A 26,977-nucleotide genomic window follows, 5' to 3' on the forward strand; every position below is an offset into this window, starting at 1 on the left:
TCTGATGATTGTTTTTTTTTTTAATTGGGACGGAGAATGTCAAAAAAACCATATTGTCCTAAATGAAACCTAATGCGTTGCATAACTGCAAAGTTGAAATGAAGACCGCTGATTAGGAATAAATACGCCAACGCCTCCGAGAGAACGAGAGGCTGCTTCACTGCTCTGCGAGGCAGGAGGAGTGAGCGTGCACCTTACCGTAATGTTTTAACGAGGCATCGCACAATCACTAAATCAAACTGGCCCTAAGAAAAGTATAATAAGACTCATCCCATTTCACAAACAAAAAGCAGCGATTAACTTAAAGAAATGCAACACGATACAGTGATTGGTCTAAACTGTCAAGAACATCTATCAGTTGGCATCAGTCCTGTACATCTTCACAAACCAAACAAAGTCGATGCAACACAAGAGAGGCATAATAAGAGCACGACAGACAGCAGTGAAGCAGAAACCCCTTCAACCATCAATCCACAGTGTGACAGTAAGGCATCACATCTCCCCGTCAGTGTCTTCAAACAACAAAGTGCTGACAGCTGAGAAATCATCAACAGATGGCCCGGCTGCCTTTTTTTTTTTTTCTTTTCTTTTTCTCTTTCTTCCAACAATGAGAAATAATGTAGAAGCATGCATTTACACCAGGTAGTATATCTCTATTGCTATTGTACACATACAATATACAAACATACAGAACAGCTGGAAAGATTAAAAAAATGCATGATTTGACAATTTAAAAAAGGTTTCCCATTAAAATAGAAACGTTACTCCAGGTACATCATAGATATTTTTTTGTTTATGAAAACATTTGGGGGGGAAAAGACACAAAAAGCTTTTTGTTGTGTATATTTACATTATGAACAAGGATGAAAAAAAGACGTGTGCAAATCTGATTCCATGCAAGCAGTTGCATAATGTAGATTAGGCGCTCGAGTGATAAGATGGGACCAGAGAGAGGGCGAGACCAGGGACTACTGGCTTCAATGAACGACTCGGCTCTTTTTCCACCGCAGTAATACATCACGGGAACGTTCACACGGGAAACAAAACAAGCAAACTTACATTAAGTAGCATCTTGAGACTAATTCAAACCTTCCGCTACCGATATGCAGGCAATACACAACCAACCTGTTCCAACAATACACGGCACCTCGTCATTCAAGACCAGGATGAAAAGGTAACACTGCTAGTAGACCAAACACCTCATGGGAAGTCATAATAACCTGTAGAGGAACTCTGAGCTCTTAGGATGTCGTCTGGACCCCTAGAGAGAGTTCTGAGATGAATATCGGATGTTGATGTTTTTCTGTTACAAAGTTTCTAAATCAGACTTTCTTCTGATCTGGTTTTCTTGTGAATTACTTCAAATAAAAAACAACAACGTACAGACATACACCACAAAGTAGACAAAGCTTTGTTTTAGGGATCAAAAGCCAATAAAGGTTGGGAACCCCAGCAAGTCCAAAGTTAATGATCCACTTAAGACACTGATCAACAGAAGAATAAGTTAATTACTGAGAATTAGAAATGGTGCGAAAAAAAACAAAAATGATACTTGGATGAAATAAACACTGTTGTGAGAAATGCAACACTGGTTCTGGAGAACAACAACTAATGTGGAATCACAAACTTGTCTCTTCCCATTTCCTAAAAGCCAACCCCCCCCCCCCCAACAAAAAGCATGAACATGAATAATGTAACAAGTGCAATGCAATGAGGTCCGTGTGCAAATTCACATGACTTGCAAAATTCACCATTTCATTTGAGAAAATGTGATGGATGGTGACGTCTTTGGGCGAGGGTGATTACAGGTGAGCCTTGAGAGCACAAGCATTGAGCGACAAACTCAGGAAGGACGAGGAAGTACGTCATTCATTTGATCTCAATATGACATTAGTTAAAAAGGCAACACGAAAGCAAATGAATAAATAAAGAGGACTTGGCATTTAAAATAGGAGTGCAGTATCGTAAGTACTACAGATGGATATGTATGTAACTACAGGTACATGTAGGGGCTGAAGGTAGTGGGCTCTAGTCCTCTTGTCTTCAAACAGACAATGCGTGAGGAGTTAAGATAAAAATGTTTCAAAAGGAAACAATCTTGTGTAACTGAAAGGTGCGGTTCCACACTAAGGCAATGATGTTTACAAATGGGTGATAATGGGACAGAAAATAAATACACAAACATATTTTTCTCCTTGATATAATAATTACAGGGCTGTCTTTCGGCAGGTGGAGAAAGAAGGGGGGGGGGGGAGAAGAGAAAACACAGAGGCTGAGAGTCCAGTGACCATCTCTCTGCACCTCGACCTCCATTCTCCTCTTAGTGCTCCGCTGGCTGGGCAGTGTCTGTGCTCTGACCTTCTCAAAAACAAGACCCAAGACTTCAATAGTGGAGCCCGAGAGGCCAGAAGAGGGGGAAGTGATGAACCCGTCCGTGTGGGCTTTAACAGTCTTGCAGGGATGAGCGGTTAGTGGTAATCTTTTGACGACCTTGTGACACCAGCGCCACCACCACACCCCCCCAAAGGCCCGGTTTACTCCTGACCTGTCTGCCTGGCCGAGGCAGATGGATGAACAGCAGGAGGATTACGGCGAGGAGGAGGCAGCTGCGTGGTATTTGACAAAGGCAATGGCTGCCAGCTCTTTGCAGAACTCCTCCAGCACGATCACCCCCTCTAGCAGAGTCATGTGGTCGATACTACAGGAGGAAGAGACGGAGAGGTGAGAGGCGCGCACACCAAAAGCCAAACCAGAAGATAAGTGCACGGAACTGTGTGGAGGTACGTACTTGATGCCCTCCGGCTCCAGGCCTAATAATCTCTTCCTCACGAGCAGCAGTTTGGGTGTGAAGTCTGGGATGCGCTGAATCCTCAACATGAGATCTCCCACCACCTAACACACACACACGCACACGCACACAAATTACCAAAATATCACAGCACTGCTTCCATCTGGGCCCACCTCCTCTGAGTAAAGGTGAAACACTTGTAAATCATTACTCCACTCACTGGAGACACAAACCAGACAGGAGTGTCTTACCCTGACGATGACCGAGAACAGAGACCTGCAGCCGGGGGCCAGGTTGATGTAAGGGTCCAGCAGGTACTCGTGCAAGTGGGGGTGTGGAAACAAAGACAGCTTGGACAGCACAGCGGTCACCTGCAGGTTGACATCGTAGGGCTGGAGGACAGAGAGGGCCTCAGATATACAACTACACAGGATATCAACTGGTGATGAGAGGGAACTAAAGATGTGTGCGGAATAAATAATGACACAATAGTCACAAGCTTTCAATGATAGAAGTGAACACAGCGCTCTCTTTCAGATTTGATTTTCTGCATCAAGAAGCCCATGAATGCCTGTTAGACATCTTCACAATTCCCGTCTAACATCATTTGTCAAATGAGTTTATGGCAAGAGCCGATTGTTTTAGTTTAACAAAAAAAATAAAGAGCATCTGCATAATCAGCAGCTCATTTGCATAATCTTCCCTTGTTTTCCTCCTCCTCCTTTTTCATTAGTGGGCCTCATTTACACCAAATTGCAGTGAACACTGTTCTCTTGCAGCAAAGAATGACAACATGCGTGTGTGTGGGAACATAAGACCTCAGTGAAAATATGTTTGAATAAAAAACAAAAGAGCCAAAACTTATAGACTTACTTGGTTTGACTTTAAATAACATTTTGTGCTCACTCGCATGCAGAAAGCTGAATTTGATCAATGGAATCTGGTTGCACACGTCTAGTTAGTATGTAGATGAACCAGTTCAGCACGACTCACAAAACCTTGCCTTGGAAATCTGCCATTTGAGATTATTTTGGAATTGATTAGTTCTATCCATTTCCATCGACTAAAGGCAGTCACATGTTGATTCAAGTGGTGCTCCGCAAACAGCACGACACCGGCTTTATTTGCTCTGTGGATTTGTTTACAAGCTGCATTTGTGATTTAAAAAAAGATCACTTACGGATCGGTGAATCCTAAACTATGCAACAGATATTTCATACAGATTTGTTTTTTTGGGAATGATGCAAGCATCATTGCAGATGTTAGCTACTGTATATGGCGGATCAAACTCACCTGATCTAGGATGCGACCCATCCTGTCGAAGAGAACCTTGAGGAAGTGGCCCTCGAAGAATGGGCTGTCCAAGTCACACTTCTCAAAAGGCTTTGGATTCCCCCTCCAGTCCCACTGCTGGCAGACCCCACAATAGTCCCTGAACTGAGGAGAACAATTCATCTATACTTAGTGTCTCTTGCAGCGGTTTCCATGGACTTGCCTCAGCAATTAGTTTAATTGTGAAAGACCCAGGGAGGGATTTAACCAGAATCGTTTCCTTTTTGTCGAGTGTATCTCGAGCCTTAAACACAGTGCAGAACGAGCCGTACCTGTCTATGTGCATCTCTGAGGTAGGTGTCATAGCCTGTGCCTTCAACATGAAATGATGACTTCGCCTCATCGGGCACCAAACACAGGAAACTGCAGGCAAACAGAGTTCAACAGTTTAAAAGAAAAAAAAACAGGAGACTCCACATGCTGTGTGTTCAATAAGGAGCAGGCTGTGTACCTGTTGACAATCTTGTGGACCTCCGTCTTCCCGTCAGACTTTGAGTGGTCGGGGCTCTGTTGTGGAGAGGAGCTGAGCCAATCAGAACCAGACAGCCTGCTGTCTGGAGCAATTTCGTCACCAAACAGTGGATCCTCCTCAAGGTCTCTGGAGAAAGAACGCCTTCATTAAAAAGTATTTATATTTACCAGAACATTATGTGATCTCTCAACACAAAACTCTGAGGAAAGAGACAAAAGAGTAAGCCATGTGCTCTTTGTCAGTATTTCTTCGTGCAGTTAAATATATGAGGAATATGAGGTATTTTATGGGATGACAGCATTTCTTTGGGCAGTCGTTGCACTTTGAGTTCTGGAGTGTAACATGTGAAGGAAATGAATGTCTACATAAAAGTTGACTGTATCTGGAGGTATGGTTACTGTATGCCTGTAGATATAAAAATGTCACCGACATTCTTCAACTATTGACCTCATGTAACCTCTACCAAAACTACGATTGTGTCATATCATGCAACCCCAGTATCATCATGCAGCCTGGCTTCATTCATTTGCTAGAAAACTAATAAGCCTCTTATATTGATATCTATAAATCTCCCAGAACTGATATGAATCAGTGTCTGACATTCATGCCCTATTAACCATGGCTTCAAAAGAATCCCACCAATTGAAACACACAACAAGAAACTGTTAAGTTGAATTGGTGGCACATCTGGAAAAACACAGCTAGCTGGTGCATTCACTTTATTTCCACTGGTGTGTGTGTGTGTTTGTGCAGATGTTTTTTCCAATTAGGACTGTAAGGCAGCTCAGGGAGGGCTGTGGTCAGAGGCCGGTCCTTACACGGCATCATGGGGCTGCCCGTTCTCCAGAGGCTCCCGCTCCTCCTGTGGTTTGTTCTCCAGGTAGTTCCTCTCCTCCAGGCTTCGCAGCAGCAAGCTGTGGAGGATGTGCTGGTTGGGCTTCTGGATCAGCTGCTCAAACAGCCGCAGTGTCATGATGCTGATCTGGGGACACGGAAGGAGGCATGAGGCTTAGCTACTTCTATGACCCGAGAGCAACGTGCCAAGTATTTACCCACTGAACAAAAAAAAGTAGGCAGTGGCTGTTTCAAACATCAAAGAACGATGATTCATCTCTCTTTTGTGTGATGAAAATGTGTGCAACCACTCCGTCATATACTAATTAAAATTCATGTGCTTTGGTGAATCAAATGATTCACTGGAGCCTGGAGCTCCTTGAAGGGCAGATGGTGATTTGTACTTTAGAATATCGAACAAGTAAGGAGAAGAAATAATGAACACATGATTTACATTTCTGTAGGAACATTAATGTGATCACGAAAGGGTGAAATAAAAAGGCTTGAATGAGTCAGATCAACAAGACATACATTATGTTAAAAGTACATTCATACATGCTGAATAATGATGCGATATGTACCTCGTCTGACAGGTGGTCGCAGTGTTCGATGAGTCTGTGTCTGAGTGGATTCTGAGCCATAGTAGCTGCAGTCTCTGGCTCTCTGTCCTCTCCTAGCAGGAAGTAAATCATCTCCCGCAGCAGAGCCTCTGAGGTCACCTGCCTGATGATCCTGTTCAGCAGGGCTGTGGAGGTCAGGATGCCCACCTCGGACCTACGAGCACACCGCGCGTTAACGAGCAGTCACGACGCATAACACGTTGACAGGACCAAGAATTTCAATAAAAGGATGATTGATTGATGATTCAAAGCTAGACTTACGTCTGCATGAGCTGAGGTTCCATAACAGACACAAAGAATCTTTCTCTCACTGCTTTTGCCATCACTGCAGCTGCTGACTGGAAGACAGTGGAGACAAAAAAAATGTACTTGAGCCTTCTGTGGCTTTCAAGATAGCAAAACAATTGCTTGTTCTGTCATTCAGTGGATTCTGAGGACAACATGACACATTGAAGCACAGTGAGTCAGCATTGGTTAAGGACCTTCTGAGCCTCCTTGATGAGCTGGTCACAGTAATCTAGCCAGGACAGGAAGGAGATGAGAGCCCTCTTCCCTGTAAAGACAGCAGCATCCTCCTTCAGGTTGTATACATCCAGACTAGTAAGAGAGGGAAGAAACAAATGAAAGGTTTGATACAAATCTACCAACGTATCCACTGCATGTAGCCTTAATTAATCGTCTGCCTCAACCAGCTATGCAGGGCAGATCTTGTACAGAAATGCAGCGGGAATCATAATAGTATGTTCTTGCCCTGCTGTTAGCTGGTTGTTGGCTTGTATTTCATAACTGATGACTGTGGATTTAGATTGCATGGACCCAGTAGTAGTGGTGAAATGCTGCCCCCTTTTAGTTTGGAGCATGTGGCTAAACATTACACCTTTAAGGGTTACCAACTAATTCAAAATCAATCAAAACTTCAGACGATGACGCAACAAAAGATTGTGTGCAAGTGGTGTTTGGAAGTCTTTAAATATGTGGCTATAGAAAGTAAACACAAGAGAGACATTTACCCCCAATTGACCGACTCCACTGTCTCAATGTCCAAGGGGTCCATGGACTGTGGAAGGGCTTTATAGAAGGAGACCAGCCTGTCAGTCAGGAGCTCACAGAGCTCAGTGTTTTCAATTAAACACTTGGCGGCTGCAGGCTCTGGTAAACTGACCAGCAGCATCAGGCCCTCACACGCCTTCACGACTATCCTGCCATCCTGAGTAGGGAAGAAAATGATACAGCTCATGCTTACAGACTTTCAACCAAAGATCACCAGAAGATCACCCAAAATCCTTTGCATGAAAATAACTTACAGGGCTCTTTGTGAGGTTGAGCAGCGAGGTGACAAGATTGTAATTGTTGCTGTTGTTACTGGTTTGACTAGAGAAGGAGGCAGCAGCTGCAGCCGGAGGCTCCTCTGGGCAGTCGGCCTTCGTCAGAGACTGACCAGTGTCTGGAGCCAACACATTCTCCTTCACCACCTCGGTCCCCCCAGGACGCTTGATCTCAGGTCTCTTTAACTTGTTCTGCAAACATCATAAATAAAAGATGCTCTCAGAATTTCTGCTAGTAATATATACAGATGAATATTTATGACTTATGTTCAACTTTTTCCCCCTTGGTGTCATAACTTACCTCAAGGAAGAAGTTGACAAGATAGGGGTCCTGCTTCAGTTTGGAACAGACAATACAAAGGAACTGAATCTCTTCATTTTCCGTAGGAGCAGTCAGCACCTCCCCACACAGACGGATCAGTTTCTGACAGAGGAGAAAAAAAAAAGTTAGGAATGAGTTACATAACCTGTCAGTTAGCAGACTATTTTGAGGACTATCAAAAATAACTCAAATCCAGACTGCATTACTTCTCACCTGTACAGGTCTGTGGACATTGATGTGCGGCAGGAGAGGTTGACGAATGTGTGCTAGCAGCTTTGTGTAGAAGGTGAGCACCTGCTGCTTCATTCCTGGAGGACACTGATGGAAAATCATAGAAACAGAATATTTATTTTCATACCAATATAAAAGTGTCCCCACCCGGCGTGGAAATAGCTCTCAGTGGAGGTTCACCAAAAGTGCATGTTGACATTAGGAGTGACCCCGAATAGTCGACCATTGGACGATTCGATCTCAGGACGCTGATTTGCAGCGACGGGAAAATGTGGAAATGAAACAAAATCAAAGAATCAAAGAACAGGCCTCCATTTATTAATCAGAGCACACGCATGAGAATGTAGCTCTATCAGAGCACTATATATATTTAGATTTTATTCCCTAAAATCAGCTGAGGGGGGCGCTTAAAAGCTGTTTGGGGCTTGCGTCTCTCTTTCGATCAGCGCTCTGTGAGAGTAATACAGACAGCACCTTCTGCAACTACACACACACACACCACATAAACAGAGGGGGATCAATGAGCAAGAAAAATAAACTACACATGATTTGACGATCAGTCGACTATAGGAAAGACAGATTAGACTATGTTAGTTGTTAGTCAGGGATAACCCTAGTTCACATACAACTATTTGTTAGGTCACTACACTATGTTTCATCCAATATCACATAGACAGGTGCCATATCGTGATATGCATGTTTTCCTGGAGGTATAGTTCATGTAGTTACCAAAGCATGACTGCCTTACATCTGCCTTGCCCAAGGTGTAGAGAGTCTCCAGGATCTTGTGGTGTAGGAGATACTCCATGCAGGGCCCCGTCTCTCCAGACTCCCGTTCCTTCTCCTCCTGGGTCAGGATGTCCAGCATCTGTTCCAGGTGGGATGGGATGTTGGTGTCTGTGACTGGAGCTTTGTCATCTAACAGGGGAAAACGAGGAAGCACGTCAGATCGCCTGTCTGTCCATTCGATATGAACATAAGGGAAAAGGTCATGCACATCTCCACCACATGTTGGAAGTGCGTAAAGTGTGAAAGCTTCTTTATTCTTCATCTAACCACTTCAACTCTGCACGGTTTTCCTTCCCATGGCCTTTTTTTTTTTTTTTTTAAATAAGTATGGGTGAATTAATTCAATGACAAGGTAGGATACACATGTCTATATCATGCTGAATGTAAGAAAGCACACAATGCCATAAAATATATTCAGTAACAAGAGATAAATCACAACAGCTTCCATCAAAATGATCAAATAATTTCGTAAAGCTACTACAATGAACTGTGGACAAAAGTCGCACTATTTACAAGTACCCTTTATAAAATCTCTCAATTCACTGCAGCAGCGTCCGACAGTTGAATTTGCACAATCCTGGTTCTGGTTCTCCCGTGCCCCCCTTCCCTCTAGCAGGCCCAGCAATGCGGCCTGTGCCTCAAGCAGTTTGGTGTCTGTGTTGGCTCCCAGTGGAGCAGCAAGGGGAACTCTCCTCCTCTCTCCGTAGCTTCCGAGTGCACAAAAAGGCGGCAGCAAAGCCGGATCTGGATCTGTTGCCGAAGGCCTGCAGAAACCTGACCTGAAGGAGCTTCTGGTGGACCTGCACGAGTTCATCTGATTTTGCATGGAAGCCGACATAGGGGCACCGATGACGAGCATTAAAAATAACTATTTAGAAATAGTCAATTTTCTCGCTCACGGTCATGTTTACTTATGCGTCATATAGAGTAATCAGTATTAAATTGAGACTGTTTCATAACCATTTCAAAGTTCCTCACAGTACCTTTAAATTAGTTATCATGTGGACTGCCTTCTGTGACCTCGAAATAATAGATAAAGTTCATTCAAGTCACAAGTCTGCCAAATCAGTGATTAAATGCCCCGGAAAAAAAGCTCAGCTACATAATACTCAGGATAGAGATAATCCCCCATCAGCTGTTCAGAGAAAATCTTGTTAAACTGGTGTAACTGGGAGAATTGCTGCAAAGAAACTCTCCTTTGTATTGAAGAATAAGAAAATGAGACTTTACTGGCCCAAAAGGACTAGACAGCAGTAGTTCACATCAAAGCTATCTTTACATGACTGGGTTTAACCATCAAGTACATAGGCAGACGCAGAGTGTATGAGGCAAACATGAAGGAAGCACACAGTCTGACAGAGAGTCTATTGCAAACACAACCAGCATGGCATTCAGAGCATACTTCACAATAACGCCTTGTAACTTGTATTTCTTCATAAGCATTCCCTTTGCATTGCCTGTGTTCATTGTATATACAGTGGTGCTCCATGTGCAGGTGATTAATTAGTTGATCAACAGAACATTTTGATGATCAATTAATTATTAGTTGAGAAAGAAATATGATGCATTTGCTGGATAAAGCTTAAAATGCTACCATTTGCTTGCATTTTCTGGTGCCATAGGTACAAATGACATCAACAACTTTGAAAGCAACCTGCACAACAATCAACCGCAACAGGTGTAAACGTAGTCGTTCAGACTTTTCTTACCAGAAGTCTCAATGTAATAATGTGTAATGGCCTTCCAGTGGTAGACAAAGTCCTCCTGCAAGGGCAGCGATGGGGCAAGCTGAAAAATAAAAATGCAAACAGAAGCATATTGAATGTTTACACTGGTGGCCAAGAGAGACATCATAGCGACATGTTTATGTTTCAGACGCTTTCAAACAGAAGTTGAGATTGAGAAGACTGGTTGGTCTTGGAAATGTATCTTCTAGCTTACAATTAACTATATCAACTCTGTGATTAATGGTTCTAATGTGCCACTACAAGCTGGCAGTGACCAGTGTGTTGTGATCCAAGACACAGCCCAGAACTCTTCTAAATGTTAAATAATGGGGTTTAACTTTCACTTTTGAGTGACATTAAGCTTAAGCCTCGTCATGGGTCTCATCATCATACACACTATATGGCAGAATTAAGAAATAACAAGCTAATATTACGCCAGAAGTCAAAAGTGTTCGCTTTGGGTCACCGACAAGCGTCTATTGTTTGAAACTCGTGAGGTGAAGCAGCTTGAAAACAGTTTTCAGGTTATTGCTGGTTTCTAGCTAACGCTAACTGGCTAACAAAGCTAAGCTGTGCGACGGAAAAACGTTTGCGCAACATCAAACGAGGATGTCCAGTCGTTTCGACACCGCTCCTCGTGATAAGACTCCGCTGTTTGAAACGGGATAGCTAGCTACCTAGCTATGACTTTACTTAACAGTTAAGCTTTTTGGGGCACAAACGTTAATAGTTATCAGTTACCATTAGCGGCTAACTAGCTCAGCTAGCCAAACTACCTTAAACATTGACGACTTTCTGCAATGAACAAACGGGCAATGTGAAAATGTGTTAGTTAGTAATACGAAAGAAACGCACCCACCGATATATTGTCGACAAATACAAACAAATTGACGGGACAAACACAAAACGCTAACATTAGCTTGCGCTAATACGTTAGCTCGCTAGTTAGCAACGTAGCCCTAATGCTGACGTTCTGTGTGATGTCCCAAAGGCCCCTTTCAACCAAAATAGACAATAGACAAAAGCAGGCCATTGGATACACATATGTTGTTTGTAAAAAAAACTCACCGCTTCCACAGCATGCTGGAGAATGGACGTAAATTTTGAGAACATTTTGTTCTTCGACTGGACTAGTTTCTCCCGAGAAGACCTAGAGAATTCCTCTATCTTCTTCTTCCTGTTGTTGCCGCCTCGATCCAGATTGGAGGTTTCATATAATGACCCTTGCAACGAAAGAATAAAGGTGAGCAATAAAACAGTAACACGTTGGTGTCCACAGGTATTCACAGGCCTGGCTCAACCACTGTAAACAAGACGTCTACAGACTCAAGTAACGTATGCCCACTGTGGACACGGTGGCACTTCCTTCGCCAAACGCTGCTGTTTCAACCCACCAGGGGGCGCAGGCACACAAAGCACCGGCGTATAATTACTGACAACGATCAATGCATACAAATGAAGACAACAACCAATATATTCAGTGAGGGACGGTGAGCTATATTTCCAGCTTGGAAACAACAATCAATACGCCCATGACAAATATAAAAGCAAGTATGGGATTCCGATAACCAAGCAATACATGTTATATGGAAACGACCCGGTGAGCTGTACAATCAATTGATTATGCCCCCACATAATGCACGGATGTGGGCTATTTTTCTGATATTGCAGTGTTTTTCCCAAATGGAGCTGAGGTTATACCAAGAGTCACTGCTTTTAGGATCAGGTTGAGGAGTCCACGTGATGAATTGGCTAGATCGACAAATATGTGCCTTTGAGCAGCCGGATTTATTGCGAAAAAAAACCATGTAAAATAACATTCATTGCGCCTGTCAACTTTGTGATTTAGCCCAACTACCACGTCCAGAACAGCACAGTCATCCCAGACAAAAAGAAAAGTAGGCTAGCTGGTTTAACGATAAGGCGACCCGATAGCAGCTGCAGGCGAGACATTTCTGGAATTATTTAATTTATAACTCCGTAATTCTGTGATATTATGTTGAAATATGGACATAAACTTGTTGGAAAATAAGAAGGATGCTGTCTGTTCCAGGACACGCCCTGTCGCTGGAAAGTGCTCTCTTCCATCGCGCAGTCTGGTCTAGTCTATACAAATCACCGGCTGTATGCTTCCCCGCGTTTAATCCCGTTAAATGACAGCCAAACAACTTAAAGCACAGATAATATTAGGCTGCCAACCGGTCTTTTCCCCTCCGTCAAAGCTGCACCGGGGCTCCAGGTTATCTCGGCAAAGAAAGAGAGGCTCTACCTACCGGGCATGTCTGCTAGAGGTGAGTGTCTTTTGCCGCAGAAGCCTTCATAACAATACACATACAGGGAAAAAAGTCTCTTAATATTTGGCGGGGGAGGGTCTTGGTTAAAGAACGGATGCAATGTAGCAGAGAGCCCGTTTGCGTCGTCTTTGGGAGGTTCAGGCTGCGATAATGACACTGTTATTGTAAGTAGGTTACACGGGTAGGTTATAACTACAGCTTCCACTGCTGCAGCCCTTTCTAGACAGCCTACAACTTATTCTGTTAAAATGAACGCTCTGTTGCAACCTATAAATAGATCACACCTTCTGTCCCAGCTGTGATAATGAACCTTATCTGATTGCTGTTTCTTTTACCATTTGACATTATCCTTAATCAGGGCTGATGTTAAAGGACGCACACATCCTAATTGTTGCCGAAGTGAAACTGTTGATGGAGGACATATTCTTAATTGGTTGGTTGTGATACAATAAAGTAGTGAAATACCAGGGTTATTGTACCTGTCAAGCGTTTAGCTGGTGAGGTGATAAAAAGTACATCGTTTTTGGGAAAAAGAACACAAATGTAAACTATCATTTGGTGCAACAATCTCAACTTGTCTGATTGGAGGAGAGGCTTTCACCTCTTGTTGAGCATAAATCCGTTTATACCTGCAAAACGGCACAGGCGGAGCATGTTTTTGTGCCCATCAAGTGGACCTTTTTTCTGGATTAGCGTCAGGTGACTTTGCTCTCTGGCAGAAGAGATAAAGAGCCTCCTGCTATATTGTGTTCAGACAGTCTGACCATCTGATTGTGAGCTGGATAAAAAACATAGTTTTAAATCTCGTGTTATCGGTCTGATCCTGTCATTGCATAAAACATTTATAAAGAAGCTCAAACTGTACAGTATGTCACTCACCTTCAGACTCTGTATGGTTGAGCATGTGTAGCATGATGGCTTTGCCCCCCCTCTTCCCATCACTGATGTGGCCTATCTGTCCTCTATGGGTGCTGCTGGTGGAGATCGATGGAGCTCAGAGCCCACCGCTTGATGGCCCCCCTGTGGTACATAGATCTGATTAGCACGCTTCAGCCCCTGCAAGCAGCCAATCATTATTCATGAGAAGTAACTGCACCGGTTGTGGCAATTACCTCTGTGTTAGCTCCACACGGAAGTGAGGTTATTCATTTATTATCACAGATAAATCAGGCACATTGATACAAACAGCATCCTCTGTAACAATATGTCCTATTAAACAGATATTTGTCATGGGCCAGGCTGAGTCAGTGCCTTTTCAGTTGCACCGGCTATAGTACTCCCATCTCACATGTACTGGACATCTTGATTCACAATATTTAACCAGAGGACATAAAGTGTTTTTGTGTATAGACAATAATTCAGAATATTTTTTGTGGAAATATATGTCCTTCTTATATGCTTTGAAGAGAATCTGAATGCACTATCCAATATGTTTCGGCCAGTCAGAATGTATTTTGAATGTTTTTGTCATCTTTGTCGTCAAAAGAAAATTGAGATAATTGATTCATCATTTAAGTGATTTCCTTGAGCAACATGCTCAAATATTTTCCATTTCCAGCGTCCCAACAGTGAGCTTTAGCTGCTTTCCTTTGTCAAAATGTGATAGTAAACGTAATATCTTTGGTTGGTTGGCGAAAACAAACAATTTGAAGACATCCCATTGTGTTTTATCAATTAATGACTTCAGAGAGGAAATTATTTAAAAAGTAACAATTAGTATAGGCTTACTGTGGACTACTGTAAAGAATGGACGTGATCCCTGGCCTGATCCGCGTTAATGTCTGAAGTATCAGTGTATAGCTGCAGGCTGAGCCTACACTGTTGTTGTATTATTTTAGATATTGTAGCATCTTTAAATCTATAGGCAAGATCTAAATCACGTTAGCCGATTGAAACATTTTCCTTCCCACAGACAACAGGAAGTTAGAAAAAGGCCTCAAAAGACTCCACGTTTCCCTCGTAGTAAGCATTTATGATGACCAGCCCCTCCCTCAGTTGTCCAAGCATTAGCCATTACTGTGCTCTCAGTCTTGCAGTCGCCAACTCCCCACCCCCTCTTATCAGCACAGGGCCATCAGCGTTTACCTTGGTAGTGATGCTCTTCCATTAGTCACCCCACCTTTTAATACACCCTTGAGGCCATACTGCTCTATCTGGACCTTTCAGTGTCGTATCATATTTCCTGTGCTGTTTTCTTTTGTCTAGAATCTCTTTACATGATTTATTTTTGAAATAAAACCTTTTTTTCTATATGTACAACTTTTATCCTGTGGGATGTTGACGGAGCAGATACTGTATATTATTTCAAGCAGTGCTTTTACCTTCCTTCTAACCTGTAAGCTGCTGCAGCGAGTCTTTCATTCATGGTCACTGAGCAGTTAGAGCGGAGCAACTGAGAGTTAAGTGCTTTGTTCAAGGTCACCTGGGTAATAGCATTCATCAGATTCCTCCATCTTCTCCCTCTTGGTTGGTGAAATCACCTTAAAAACTGCCACAGTGTGCCACAATGTCATTTAGCATAATCTTGTCTTTTGTTGTTATAATTTGCTGTTCTGCTATCATTGGTTCTCCGCTGTTTACTTTGAGCATTCATACGTGGGTGAATTTATTTTTCCTCTTGGTCCACGGGAGCCATTTATCTCTGAATCTTAAAACAACATGTTGGATGACAGAGTTCTCACATATGTGGGCCCCAATGTTTCTGCTACTCCTGGGCTGTTTCTAAGAGTTGGCATGTCACATTTTATAGCTTATTTCAATTGACGTTTTTGATGGCATTGTAGTAGAGTGTGTTGAGTTTATATAGGTTTTTTACTAATGACATCTTCAACATGAATCTGAGTTTACCACAATGCGGCAAAACGTTCATATTTAGACCTGCGATCACAATTAATATACAGAAATAAATGAATACTTATTATTGTTATAAGTTGTAGCATGAATGCAAGGCGTACAGAGTTGTGTCAGCCTAAAGAGATTGGGGGTAACTATATTTTGTGGGCCATGCGTCCCCATTTTATCCCCATTTTCATTAGACTTTGCTGTTTTCCAGTAGTCAGATCTGACAGTAATCAAATGCATTTGGATGTCAGGATAGCTTTAAGTGACCAGCAGCAAAAGAAAGTCCTCGTCGGTACATCTTCCGCTTTGCCCTGCTCTGACCTCCTTCTCTGCCCCGCCCTTTCCCCGAGCAAGGTTAGCACATCCGGCGCACCGTACCTGTTACACTGCAGTGCTATCCGGATGATCAATGGTGGAGGAAAAAAGGAGGCATGGCTCCATTCTGCAGTAACTTAATGCCTCATCCTTATGCCACCACCAGAGAGGGCTGCTCATGCTCCAACAGCACGACCCTCTGCATCAGCTCTTTTCTCTCTGTGTGTGTGTGTATACTCTATGTGCGCATATGGGGGTTGGTGTGCGCGCGCATGAATGTGTCCTGGCAAAAGCCTGCATAATTGATGAGCAGGGGAAGGAGTGAAAGCGCTGCCGGACGGGACAGTGAGTGTGTAGAGATGGGGGAGAGGGATACAGCGTGGCAGGAGCCTAGCTACGATGGGCTCTGCAACTACGCCCAAAGAATCACCTCCTGCTTCGGACTGGATGGTAAGACGGGGGAAACAGATGAAGAGGAGGAGGAGGGAGGGAGGGAGGGAGGGGGGGGGGGTGTTTTTCTTCTTGTTTGAAGCAGAAACGGCAGAGGCTAGGAAAATGTTTGGGATGTCTTTTGTGTGCGATGCAGATTTTTTTCTGCGTGCAGGGACAGCAGTCTTGCTTTCTGAGCACCTATGTGTTTTGATCTGCGAGTGTGTGTGTCAAAGCTACCACACAGGGGATGACAGTTGGTAGGGCAGTGCCTCACTGCAGCAGAATAGCACGTCCGTAGCTACCCCCGAGGTCCATGTGTCTGCGTGTGTGGGTGTAAGAGTGGACGTCCTCTTGCTTGCACCTCACTAACACCTTGATCTTAACCCCGGCTCTCTGAATGGGAGTTGAAATTAGTTAAATACTGCATGGATGTAAATATAACTCAATTTGGCCAGCTAAGCTCCAGCCATCCCGTTTCTGTGCACCCTCTCAGACGAAGAGGAAAGTCATCAAATTGGAAGTGCAGGCCAAGCACGACATCTCTAGACCTAAAGGGTATTTTGTGCTTTGTCATTATCTGCTTTTCATCATGCCTACGTACCTCAATGATTCATTTCATTTCCTGGGAGAAAGTAGCTGTGATGAATCTGTTTGATGAATATTAGATGTCTTGGAAGGTTTTTCTGTTCTTGTGCTTTTAGTTATTTTTCTGTGTATGTATGGAAGAGACAGTCCATGTCCTAGAAGCACTGTTTTCACTTAAAACATATCGGAGCACTGGTGTGGGGTTATTTTTGTTTTTGTGGAGTTTGCTTAGATTCTCCCTCTGCATCATCTTATCTTTTCACCTCCCACCAGAACATGTCTATGAATCAAAGTTTGCCTCATGCTAACCAAACTCACATTTCCAACAAAGGTGACTGCATCTTTGACTCACGAAAGAGTGCTTGTAAGACACTCAGTAGCTCGAAATGTTGGTTTTATACGGATTTGGCTTGTCAAGAAAACACTCTGGAAATCTTTGCAGAAACAAATTCGTCCCAACATTAGATGGTTCGAAGATTAAAAACTCAGAACATGCTTTCTTACTAAGTTACATCTTCCAAAATCCGATACCCGATGATTTCAGAGGATAATGGTGAGCCACATGCTGACATTTCAATTTCATCACTGATGTAGTACTAACAGTATCTGTTATTGTGAAGGATCCTGCTGCTGATTAACAGTGGGTTTGTGCATTGTTGGCTGGTGGAATGACCTTGTAAAGGACTGGCAGCCTTCCAAGCCAATCTACCCTTGTACCTATGTCTTGGATCACTGTGATGCTGCACACCATTATGCATCCATTTAGGTCAGGCATGTCCAAAGTCCGGCCCGCGGGCCAATCACGGCCCGAGGTCAGATTTCATATGGCCCCCACCTTAAAATGCATTATTTATGGCCCGCCAGCACAGTCAAAACGGAATGAATAAATCATACAAATTCAACATGCAATTCCTCTTTCTACCTCATGGTGGCAGCACCACTCTGTAACTGTCTGGCTGTTTGAAATTGGCTCTGACCCTTGACCTGTCATGTTACGGCAGGTAAAAAAAGGAAAGTCGATAATGAGGGCCGCCGCTTCCAGGAGAGGTGGAGATCGCAATATTTTTTTCACCGAAAACCGAAACAACTGTGTCTGCCTAATTAGTCATGAGACTGTTGCCTTGTTTAAGCTATATAATGTAAAGAGACACTACGACACCAAACATGCTAATGCTACAACAAGCTATCAGAGCGACCGAGCTAGAAAAGTGAAGCAACTCCAAGATAACTTGGCCACACAGCAGCGGTCCTTTTCACATGAAAACATCATCAAAGTAAGCTACCAAGTGGCCATGCTAACTGCTAAACACGACAAACATGACAAAGTTTATCAAAGACTGTTGTGAAAATAGCGGAAAACATAATTGCCCCGAGAAGAAGACGGTAAAGTAACAATAATGTCAGGAAGTAAAGTGACATTTTTTTATCAACCTGACAAAATTACGTTCTTGTGGGAAGAAAAGGCAACAATGTAGCTTCTTTACATTCTATTAGAATGTAAAGAAGCTACAGTGTATAGAATGATTCTATTGAAGTTATTCCTTTTTTAAATGTTTTAGACAAGTCACTAATCACTTTAAAATAGTGATTATAGCTGCTTACATTTGGTTACATTGCTATTTGCTGTCATTGAAAATAAAATGATTAAATAACAATGTATGTATAGGCTACTTGTATTGTTTAAAATAATGTCAGCAGGGACTGTTGGCCCTTGGGCATTTTCACATTATCAAATCTGGCCCTCTGAAAAAAGTTTGGACACCCCTGATTTAGGTTAATGCAAAGCACATTAACACAAAAACCCTCTTTGTGAGCGTAATAGAATATAGAATGCTCTCTCAAGGAGGATCTTCTCGTCTAATGACTTTTTCTGACCTAAAATGTAGCACACACGGGGGAAAAAACGACGCATTTAGCTTTTTTAAAGGTCTGCCAGAATCTCATCTCGTCATTGTACGGATGTGAATGAGCAGAGCAGTGATTGGGATGCACATGAGCCACATCAGGTACAGAGACTCCCACCACATGCAGGGCCTGATGTAGAGCTACCTAACCCCACCCAGAAGATAATCATGGGATCGACGTCAGCCCTAAGCTGCTTAAGGCACTAGGCTGGCTGGGCTGAAGACGCTTCCTACATCCACTGCCGATCTGAAGTGACAAGTAGACTGATCGTAACAGGACGAGTTTTCCACCGCTGGATATTGCCGTGATTTTATGATGAGCTGCTGTGAAGTCGCCCACCAATCTCTGGCTCCTTTGTTTCCTCTTTGTGCCTCTATGAACACCCCGTGTTCTTAATGTCAAAAGGCGACTGGATTTCAGAGTGGGTCTGAGCCCAACCCTGGCCGACGTCTACCTACAGTGCTTCACCCTACACTGTGGGACAGCCGAAAGGGAGCAGGGCGCCATGCCCACCCTGCCCAATCTCAACAGCCTGGGCAAGCTGTGCAGCTCCAGCCGCAGCAACAGTGTCGACCGCGTCCGGGTGAAGCGCAAGAGCTCGGTCAAGCGCATGTCCATCATCGAGGACGGGCACGTGGCCGAGGTCCTGTACCTCATCCCTAAACAATACATGGAGCAGCTGCCTTACCTCGACCCAAATGATTATTACCTGAGTGAGAGGCTGAACGATGTCGCTACAGGTAGGACAGGAGCAAAAATACATCTATTTGAAGAATGCGTTCACCCATCTCACATTACAGCCGTCCATCCCAGCTGTGGCTGACTGCAACACCAGTCAGCTTTAATGAGGATTGCTTATTCAATGAGAAATACAAAAATGTACTATTAAAATACAAAACAACAAGTTTTCGCATTGGATTTACAGGAAGTACTTTGTTCTTCTTTTAGATGCTTTTAATTGAAGTTGCATTTCATTCTATCCTGTCCCTTTTCCTCTCCTCTGCTTTCCCCTTTCCAACAGTTGTTTGTTGAAACCACGAGGGGCTGTTGTTTTGGTCGTGTCTCGCTTGTTTGGTCACCCTGCTTTGCATTCTGTTTGCGAGTAGGTGTCTGAAAGTGAATTGATTAGTCGCTGCTCAGAGATTACTTCATTTTAATTGGATGAAAGTGAGTGATTACACCTCTTGAGGCTTTCCACATCTGACCCATGCATATGTGTGAGTGCCCCTGTCCACAAGTTATGCAACCACAAATCCCCGACGCCAAAACAGTGTTGCTTCAAATGTTGAAAAAAAACAGGAAATGAATCACTGCCCTCTCCATAGTTATATAATATAATGCAAACCGCATATGCAAGGGCTGACCTGCTGCTTTTTGCCAAGCAACAGTACACGGGGAAGCTACATGGTGGCTTAAATCAGGATTACAACATGGGCATGAGGACAAATCGAGATTTTCAGACCTTATGTATTCTCTGACTGCATGCCAGGCACAGTAGTAAAGTCATCATCGCTTGGAACTCGTTTGTAAATACCACAGACGGCAGCAACTCCTTCGGTTTTGGAGAGGAAGTTTGATATTGACCAATGGCTCAGGTTCAAGGAAGCTTTGTGTCTGCACACTGACCCTAGATCAAAAGGTCACAAAGGTCAAGGCTTATGTTAGCCATTTCATTCCTTCAGTGACAGCTAAAATCAATCAAAGCGACAGTGACAGTCAATAGCTACTTGTATGCTCGGGAGGCCAAGACTGGGTCATTTCACTGCTGCTTTAATGTTTTTGGACAGGAAAAAGGCTTCCATGACTTTCCTGAGACCTGATAAAAACAGCAAAAAGAAACAATAATCCTCATTTTATTTCATCTTTTCTTGAACCTCTCTAGTGTTGAAGTGTCAACCCAACTAAGCTGAAGTGTTGTGTTCACTGTTTCCACACCATAAGCAATGCTGCATTATTCCACCGGTTAAGTGCTTTTGAATATGAGTGGCACTTATTCGACTCCTCAAGTGGATTGTAGGTTAAAACATTTTTTTTTTGCTTTGTAAATTGTTGAAATACCCACTGAAAAAGAAAGAATGTGGAACGAATGTTGTAGTGAAAACATGTTTCTGTGTATTCAGAGTCGCTGCAAACACAGAAATGTTTTTGCAAAGACATAGACTTTGAAGAAGGTTGCACAGGATTGCTGCTCAAAAGGTTCTCGCTGTTTTGTTGTTTTAAAATAGAAACAAGCTGGTGAAGTCTTTTTCATTACCCAGAGATAGAAAGGCAGGTCTGTCTATGCTCCAAAAGAGTTGAGGGGTTCATCCTGCTCATTTTATAGCTGTCACGCTACGTGTCTGGTGGATTTGTAAAAATTGGCAAATCATCACCTGGTGTATAGGGTGTGTAGCTGAGAGCGTTTGCACATGAGTGTTCGGTATACATCTGTGTGCGTGTGTGTAGTTCCACTAATCCTCATTTTAATCCCAGGGATAACTCTGCAGTAAATCCACACAAACCACTGTTGTTTACTGTAAATGTGACCTCAGTCTGGCTTCACCACTGACAGACAATAATCTATAACTTTAAATCAAATGGCCTTTATTTCGGACTATGATATGCTAAATCCCAACAATGCTTAGTCTGCACTGATATGAGGGCTGTGCAGGGTTATTACAGGACAGTGAGACATGGATCATAGGTGAGCCAAATAGAAACCTTTCATCCATTGATAATAGGCTTTGCCACTTGGGAATTACTCTTGGCAAGGCTTATGTAGCATGAATGTCCAGCAGCTTCTACAGAGATGCAAAGAGGCAACATGATAATAGGTCCATTACTGTATTATGAGAGGACTCTCTCTGCATTGCATACAGCAGCTAATTGCCACACTGTAAACCTCTAATCTCCTCAAAGGAGATGCTTTTTTGACTAGCCAACATTTTTAAAACAGTGCTTTTTGAAAAGCCACTGAAATTCACTACATATTTCTCTCCCTTCACAATAAAAAAAAGAAGAAAAAAAAGGGTGGAGTGCTGGAAAAATATCTGCAAACTATTTTTACCGTTTGCCTCACTGGCGTGTCTGTCTCCACTTCCCGGTGAGAAAGAAAACGCCCCTGAGGAAACTGATGAACGGTGTTGGGTATCCAGCAGGTGGCACAGTTGACACTGCAGTGGATGAATGCATTTTGAATGCATAATGGGCTGCCTGCATCAGCAATTACAGAGGTGGTGCTGATGCAAAAACCAATCCTCCCCCTCAGCCACAGGAGAGGGTACAGCGAGGCTCCAGCACGAGACAGAAGGATCAGTGACCGCGTGGTCCCTAATTGCTGCTGGTGTGACACGGCTGAGTTACCTCTGAAATCAGATTTGCTCTAGCTTTCACACTGAAGTGTCTGCAGAGAGGGGATTGGTCCCCTGCTATGTCGCTGCTGGGTTGCAGTGGATGTTATTTGCTCCGCAGGAGGCCAATAAGAAACTTTATTAATGTGTTATATTGTGGAACACTGGCTTGAGTGAAATCGTTTTCATAAACATTTCGATACATTTATATTTGTGGGGACGATGAAATGGATGAGGTTTAGCATAGAAGCCGTTATAGTGAAGAATAGGTTGTCAATTACTTTATAGTATACAAAAACAGCGCGATAGTCCAAGCACCATCACAAACAAAGCAACAATCACACATATCGTATCATATCATATAATCGCACAAAGAGTACGTCATTTATGAGCTAACTTTCTAACGTTGTGACAAGATATGCCCACATGGTGATTTCAGTGTCTTCACCAGGCTCAGCCAGGAACTTGCTCTCCCGTGCTCTTTGTAATTGGATTTCAGAGGATCCACTAAAGATATCAGTACAAAGATCATGCTCCAGGTTATTATAGGTCTGATCCCCCCCCCCTCGCTCAACGCAAACCCATCTTTACTGATGATCAGGTCGAAAGTGTTGATTGCCTGTAATGAGAGAACCCCTCATTTCTATCTTTTCTTAATGCTGTAGCCTACAGTGTGGGATTCTCAATAAGCGCTTATCATTTAGGCACTTTTTTTTAACTGTGAATAATGTGTTTAATACATCTTTTATTTAATGTTAATTATTCATGTTGGTGCTAGAGCCACCTCCGGTTACTCTCCCGAAGACCAACATTTCCAGAAGAAGTCGGTCTTTCACTCAGTTGCATTATTTTTGAAAACTTTAAGGCTTTTAGGGTTTTTTTTTTCACTTGTCAAATATGCTAATTTATGTGTGAACCAATCTTTCAGCGCAGCAGACTAACTATTGCACTGAAAACAATAATTGCCCTGTTAGAAAGTCTTTGTTGAGGTGTGTGTTATACAATACAGGGATATGGGGAAAGGTTGCAGCGAAATTCAGTTTATTTTACTTTTTAGTCATGGAAAAGAGTTTATCTACACTTTCATAAAATTCACATCATACCACAGAGTTTACAATGGGAGTTGAGACAGAAGAGAAAGAAAAGAAATGATATAACAGATCTTCTATATATATATATCTATCTATCTACATATATATATCTATCTATCTACATATATATATATATATATATATATATCTACATATATATATCTATCTATCTACATATCTATCTATCTATCTACATATCTATATCTATCTATCTACATATCTATCTATCTATCTACATATCTATCTATCTATCTATATATACAGTATATCTATATATATCTATATATATATATATCTATATATATCTCTATCTATATATATATATCTATATATATATATATATATATATAAATGTATAGAGATATATATATATATATATAGATATATATATATGTCAGGAGTGTATGTGCTTGAGGGAGTCTGTTTTGGGGTTTCTGTTTTTGGTCACACAGAAGCAGCAGCAGCCACCTGGTTGCTGCAATGAGGAGGCGGCCGACACAACAGAGGGGCTGGGAGAGGGAGCAGAAGAGGAGGAGGGGGAGTGGGCAGAGGAGGGGGAGGAGGAGAGGGATGGGAGGAAAACATGCAGTCAGTAGGCAAATCCCACGCTATAGCGGCGTTTTCGGGAGGAGAGCTTAGCAGCCCCCCCCCCCCTCTCTCTCTCTCTTTGGCTCTCTCTCTCTTTGGTGTCTCGGCTTGTTTTATTTTTTGCTCTTCAGTCTTGACTAAAAAAGGAACTAGCAGCTCATGTGTTACTGGGGATCGATACCCGGAGCCTTTTCTGGTGCAGATTTACCTCAATTCCAATGGTCATGGTCAAAGAAAAAGGTATTCCAGCGGTCATGGTCAAAGAAAAAGGTATTCCAGCGGTCATGGTCAAAGAAAAAGGTATTCCAGCGGTCATGGTCAAAGACAAAGGTATTCCAGCGGTCATGGTCAAAGACAAAGGTATTCCAGCGGTCATGGTCAGAGAGTGTGTGTCACGAGTGTGTCTTTATGTGATTTGTTTTGCTTGTTGTGCTGTTGACTGTGTGCAGTGTGTGTATAGCTGGGCAGCATGTCCAGTTGGATTGGCACTGCCGTGTCAGGCTGTTTAAATTAGATTTAGTTTGAATCAATTCTTCGAGTATTTTTAGATGTGTCACAGTAATATGGACCTGTTTCTTCTTTATGTGGGTGTGTGTTGCTTGCAAGAAGCCTGACTAATGATATATCAACATATTCTCTCTAGTTTAAAGACTTGAACGTGCTACGCCCTTTACAGTACTCCCTAGCAGCTGATGCTTGGGTTTGAGTCTTCTTAGTTTGGCAGCATCAGTCTTTATGTAAATGTCTGTTGGAACAAAGCATCTGGCTCGCTTTATAGGAGCCTGACACCAAAACATCCGGGTGATAATGTGCAGGTTGAAAACGGTCTCCTTACGCAGAGTGGATCTATAAAGGTAACGTGCAGAGAGAAGAAGTGAAGCACTCGTGTAGGGATCCACACTGCGCAGAGCCGTGGAACGGCACATTCTCTGTCGCTCTTGTCTGCAGCCGTTGCCATGGCGACCATCTAAAAGGTACACTCCATTGTTGTCAGCCGTGGCCTCCTTCACAGCGTGCTGTTAAATAGAAGAAAGGTGATTGTTTCCACCTTTAATTAACTGAGGTCGCCCAGCTGTGTGGGATGGATTAGGTGAAGTCAGGAGGCATGTTCCAGAGAAATTAACGTTCCCGGCAATTTGCCGGAGCATGTGGTCGTGAGGTTGACCATTGTTTGTCAGTATGACTCACAGCAAGCAGCTACATAGGCACAATTTATACAACTATAATAAAAATGTCTGGTTTGAATTCAAAAGTGGTAAAGGCAACAATTTTCTTCCTTTCCTTGTGACTTTAAACACTTATCCACAAATATTTTATTTATGTAACTGGCATATAGTGAATACATAATTCCGCATTAAATACAGCCGGACTGCATCTGAATATCAAAGTAATGAATTACACTAATAAGTCATTATCACTATTCTACTCTCTTAATAGTGTTTCAATTTAAGCAGCTTGATGTATTACTCCTGTGTTTCAGTGGATGCTTCATGAGCTGATCCTCCAGCTTCTGTAGACAAACAGTGTGCTATGTGTTGGCATGTGATATTTTTATGTTTTGTCTGAAAATATGTGACCAAAGAAAAACATGTTTACAGATTGCGTTGTGACTGATATGAGTGTGTAGGTTTGTTTATGTATCTGACGGTGGCTGGAGGCAGCGTCCGGCTCTGCGGCTTGTTCTCTTGATGTGGATTGGACTGGCCACAGAGAAAAAGGCATTTGCCATCATCTCGTCCCCGTGCTGGCAGAACACCCGTAACCTCTGGCTGCCACATGTTCATCACCCACAATCCCTCTGAAAGTTTTCCGTGAAGTTAACCCGCTGCCTCGCCTGCCGACTCTTGGGATCTCTTCGTGGCAGGAGGCTCGTCTGGGTTAACCGTCCACATTCAGAGGCCTCTAGTTTTTCATTCCTCTAAACAGAAAGCTATGGCAACTTCTTGTATCCTCCAGAGATCTCATCATGCAACCTGTCTGAGGCCAGGTGGGCTCTGTAACAGCAGGACGCACAGCTGACCAAATAGTGTATTATACTGTACATGCTCAGAATGATGAATCACAAGAAAAGGATTGCAGAGTTAGCGTTTTGTCTGCCTGCAGGTGGTTGTCCTATTTTCAAAGCCAAGAGTACCTTTGAAATAGTTTGCTATTTATTGGGGCCGTGTGTACCCAGGGTAGTCTGATCTTGATCTACACGTGCTTCTGAGATTTGTGCACATTTGTACGACAACTTGATAAATTTAGACTCTTTCTCTCTGCTATGCTCGGCGTAAGAGGCCCCCGCTGACCGCGCTCTGTGAAATCAGACAACCGTCATCACATGTACGTCACCAACTCCCAGAAGTCCCTGCATCCTCAATCTGAACATTTTCCTTTGACATAAAAGTCTGATACCACGTGCCTGTGTAGCTGCTTCTCGTGATTTCGCAGAGTGCTGCAGACAACTGCAGTAATGCCTCATCTTTGAAGCTTGCCAGTGTCTGCCCCCTGAAAGAGGAGCTAAACTCTGTCATAGACCCACTCTGTTTGTACAGCTGGCGCACAGGTCCAGAATATACAGACAAGATAAGGGGCTGGCCGGGGGCGAGACGGTCACCGGCCTAAAATATACGGGCTATAACAACAAGAGCGATGTGAAAGTCCCATGAAAGAAACACAGACTGGGGCCATACATTGTGCAAGTCAACAAACATCCTCCCTGTCTGGCATCAATCGGTCTGATTATCACAGGAAATAAGGCACAGGAGTGTGGGGACGTAATGGGCCGCCATTCAGACGCAAAGAGCCAAGGCATTCATCAGCTCCACTTCTACAAAACACAATGGCTCCTGCAGCTCATGAAGCCGCCATTGTCTCCTCTCAGATAAGTGGACTGGAAGTCCCTCTCTCTGTTTATCAGCGTGGTATTATTATTGCGTACCTGCCCAACAACAAACGCTCCGCACTGTGCCGTTCAACCATTCAGAACAGATCATTAATCCACACCCAGGTCCCCGGGGATTAGTTATTCAAGGTTGGGGGGCCTGGTGGAGGACGATAGGGTTCCCCCCCGCAATTTGTGCCCGCGTTTGAAGTGCTTTGTCTGGGACGCTGGAGGTGGGGCAGAAGGGCGGGGAGGCAGTGAATACACCCATACATATTCATGACGGGGAGG

At 43.2% G+C, this 26,977-nt stretch overlaps 2 protein-coding genes across 19 annotated transcripts in view; one reads left to right on the forward strand and one right to left on the reverse strand.

The window, feature by feature from the left end:
* Positions 1-5: 5 nt before the first annotated feature.
* fhip2a (FHF complex subunit HOOK interacting protein 2) lies at positions 6-12,927 on the reverse strand. Of its 2 annotated transcripts, XM_031880019.1 has the most exons (18): positions 12,714-12,927; positions 11,509-11,663; positions 10,423-10,501; positions 8,673-8,842; positions 7,907-8,011; positions 7,673-7,795; positions 7,351-7,563; positions 7,057-7,253; positions 6,529-6,643; positions 6,308-6,384; positions 6,008-6,200; positions 5,411-5,574; positions 4,572-4,718; positions 4,393-4,483; positions 4,082-4,225; positions 3,040-3,180; positions 2,789-2,892; positions 6-2,698 (listed from the first exon to the last, which is right to left on the reverse strand). In XM_031880019.1, the coding sequence occupies exons 1-18, from the start codon at positions 12,718-12,720 to the stop codon at positions 2,587-2,589; spliced, it is 2,337 nt and encodes a 778-aa protein (XP_031735879.1). In that variant the 5' UTR covers positions 12,721-12,927; the 3' UTR covers positions 6-2,586. The 2 variants fall into 2 exon arrangements, with proteins under 2 accessions (XP_031735879.1, XP_031735888.1); XM_031880028.1 differs by lacking the exons at positions 10,423-10,501; positions 11,509-11,663; positions 12,714-12,927 and having other exon boundaries at positions 8,654-8,742.
* ablim1a (actin binding LIM protein 1a) overlaps positions 12,052-26,977 on the forward strand; it is a 40,087-nt gene continuing 25,161 nt past the window's right edge. For 7 of the 17 annotated variants that reach the window (XR_004214002.1, XR_004214003.1, XM_031879886.1 and 4 more), the window contains exon 1: positions 18,645-19,552. Coding sequence is in view for 15 of the 17 variants with exons in the window: in XM_031879886.1 (XP_031735746.1) it covers positions 19,318-19,552 (235 nt within the window). In the remaining 2 variants the exon portion in view is untranslated. The other 10 variants (XM_031879945.1, XM_031879961.1, XM_031880008.1 and 7 more) reach the window with 10 other exon arrangements.

This window comes from Anarrhichthys ocellatus, unplaced genomic scaffold (genome assembly GCF_004355925.1).
Source record: "Anarrhichthys ocellatus isolate YVR2014 unplaced genomic scaffold, GSC_Weel_1.0 scaffold3, whole genome shotgun sequence".
Classification (NCBI taxonomy): Eukaryota; Metazoa; Chordata; class Actinopteri; order Perciformes; family Anarhichadidae; genus Anarrhichthys; species Anarrhichthys ocellatus.

Excerpts from the sequence above, each read along its gene's own strand:
- fhip2a (XM_031880019.1), bottom strand. Across the intron at positions 4,719-5,410 it reads GGGCAGCCCCATGATGCCGT|AGACCTTGAGGAGGATCCAC; the intron begins GTAAGGACCGGC and ends TTCTTTCTCCAG. Across the intron at positions 2,699-2,788 it reads CTGGAGCCGGAGGGCATCAA|TATCGACCACATGACTCTGC; the intron begins GTACGTACCTCC and ends TTCCTCCTGTAG.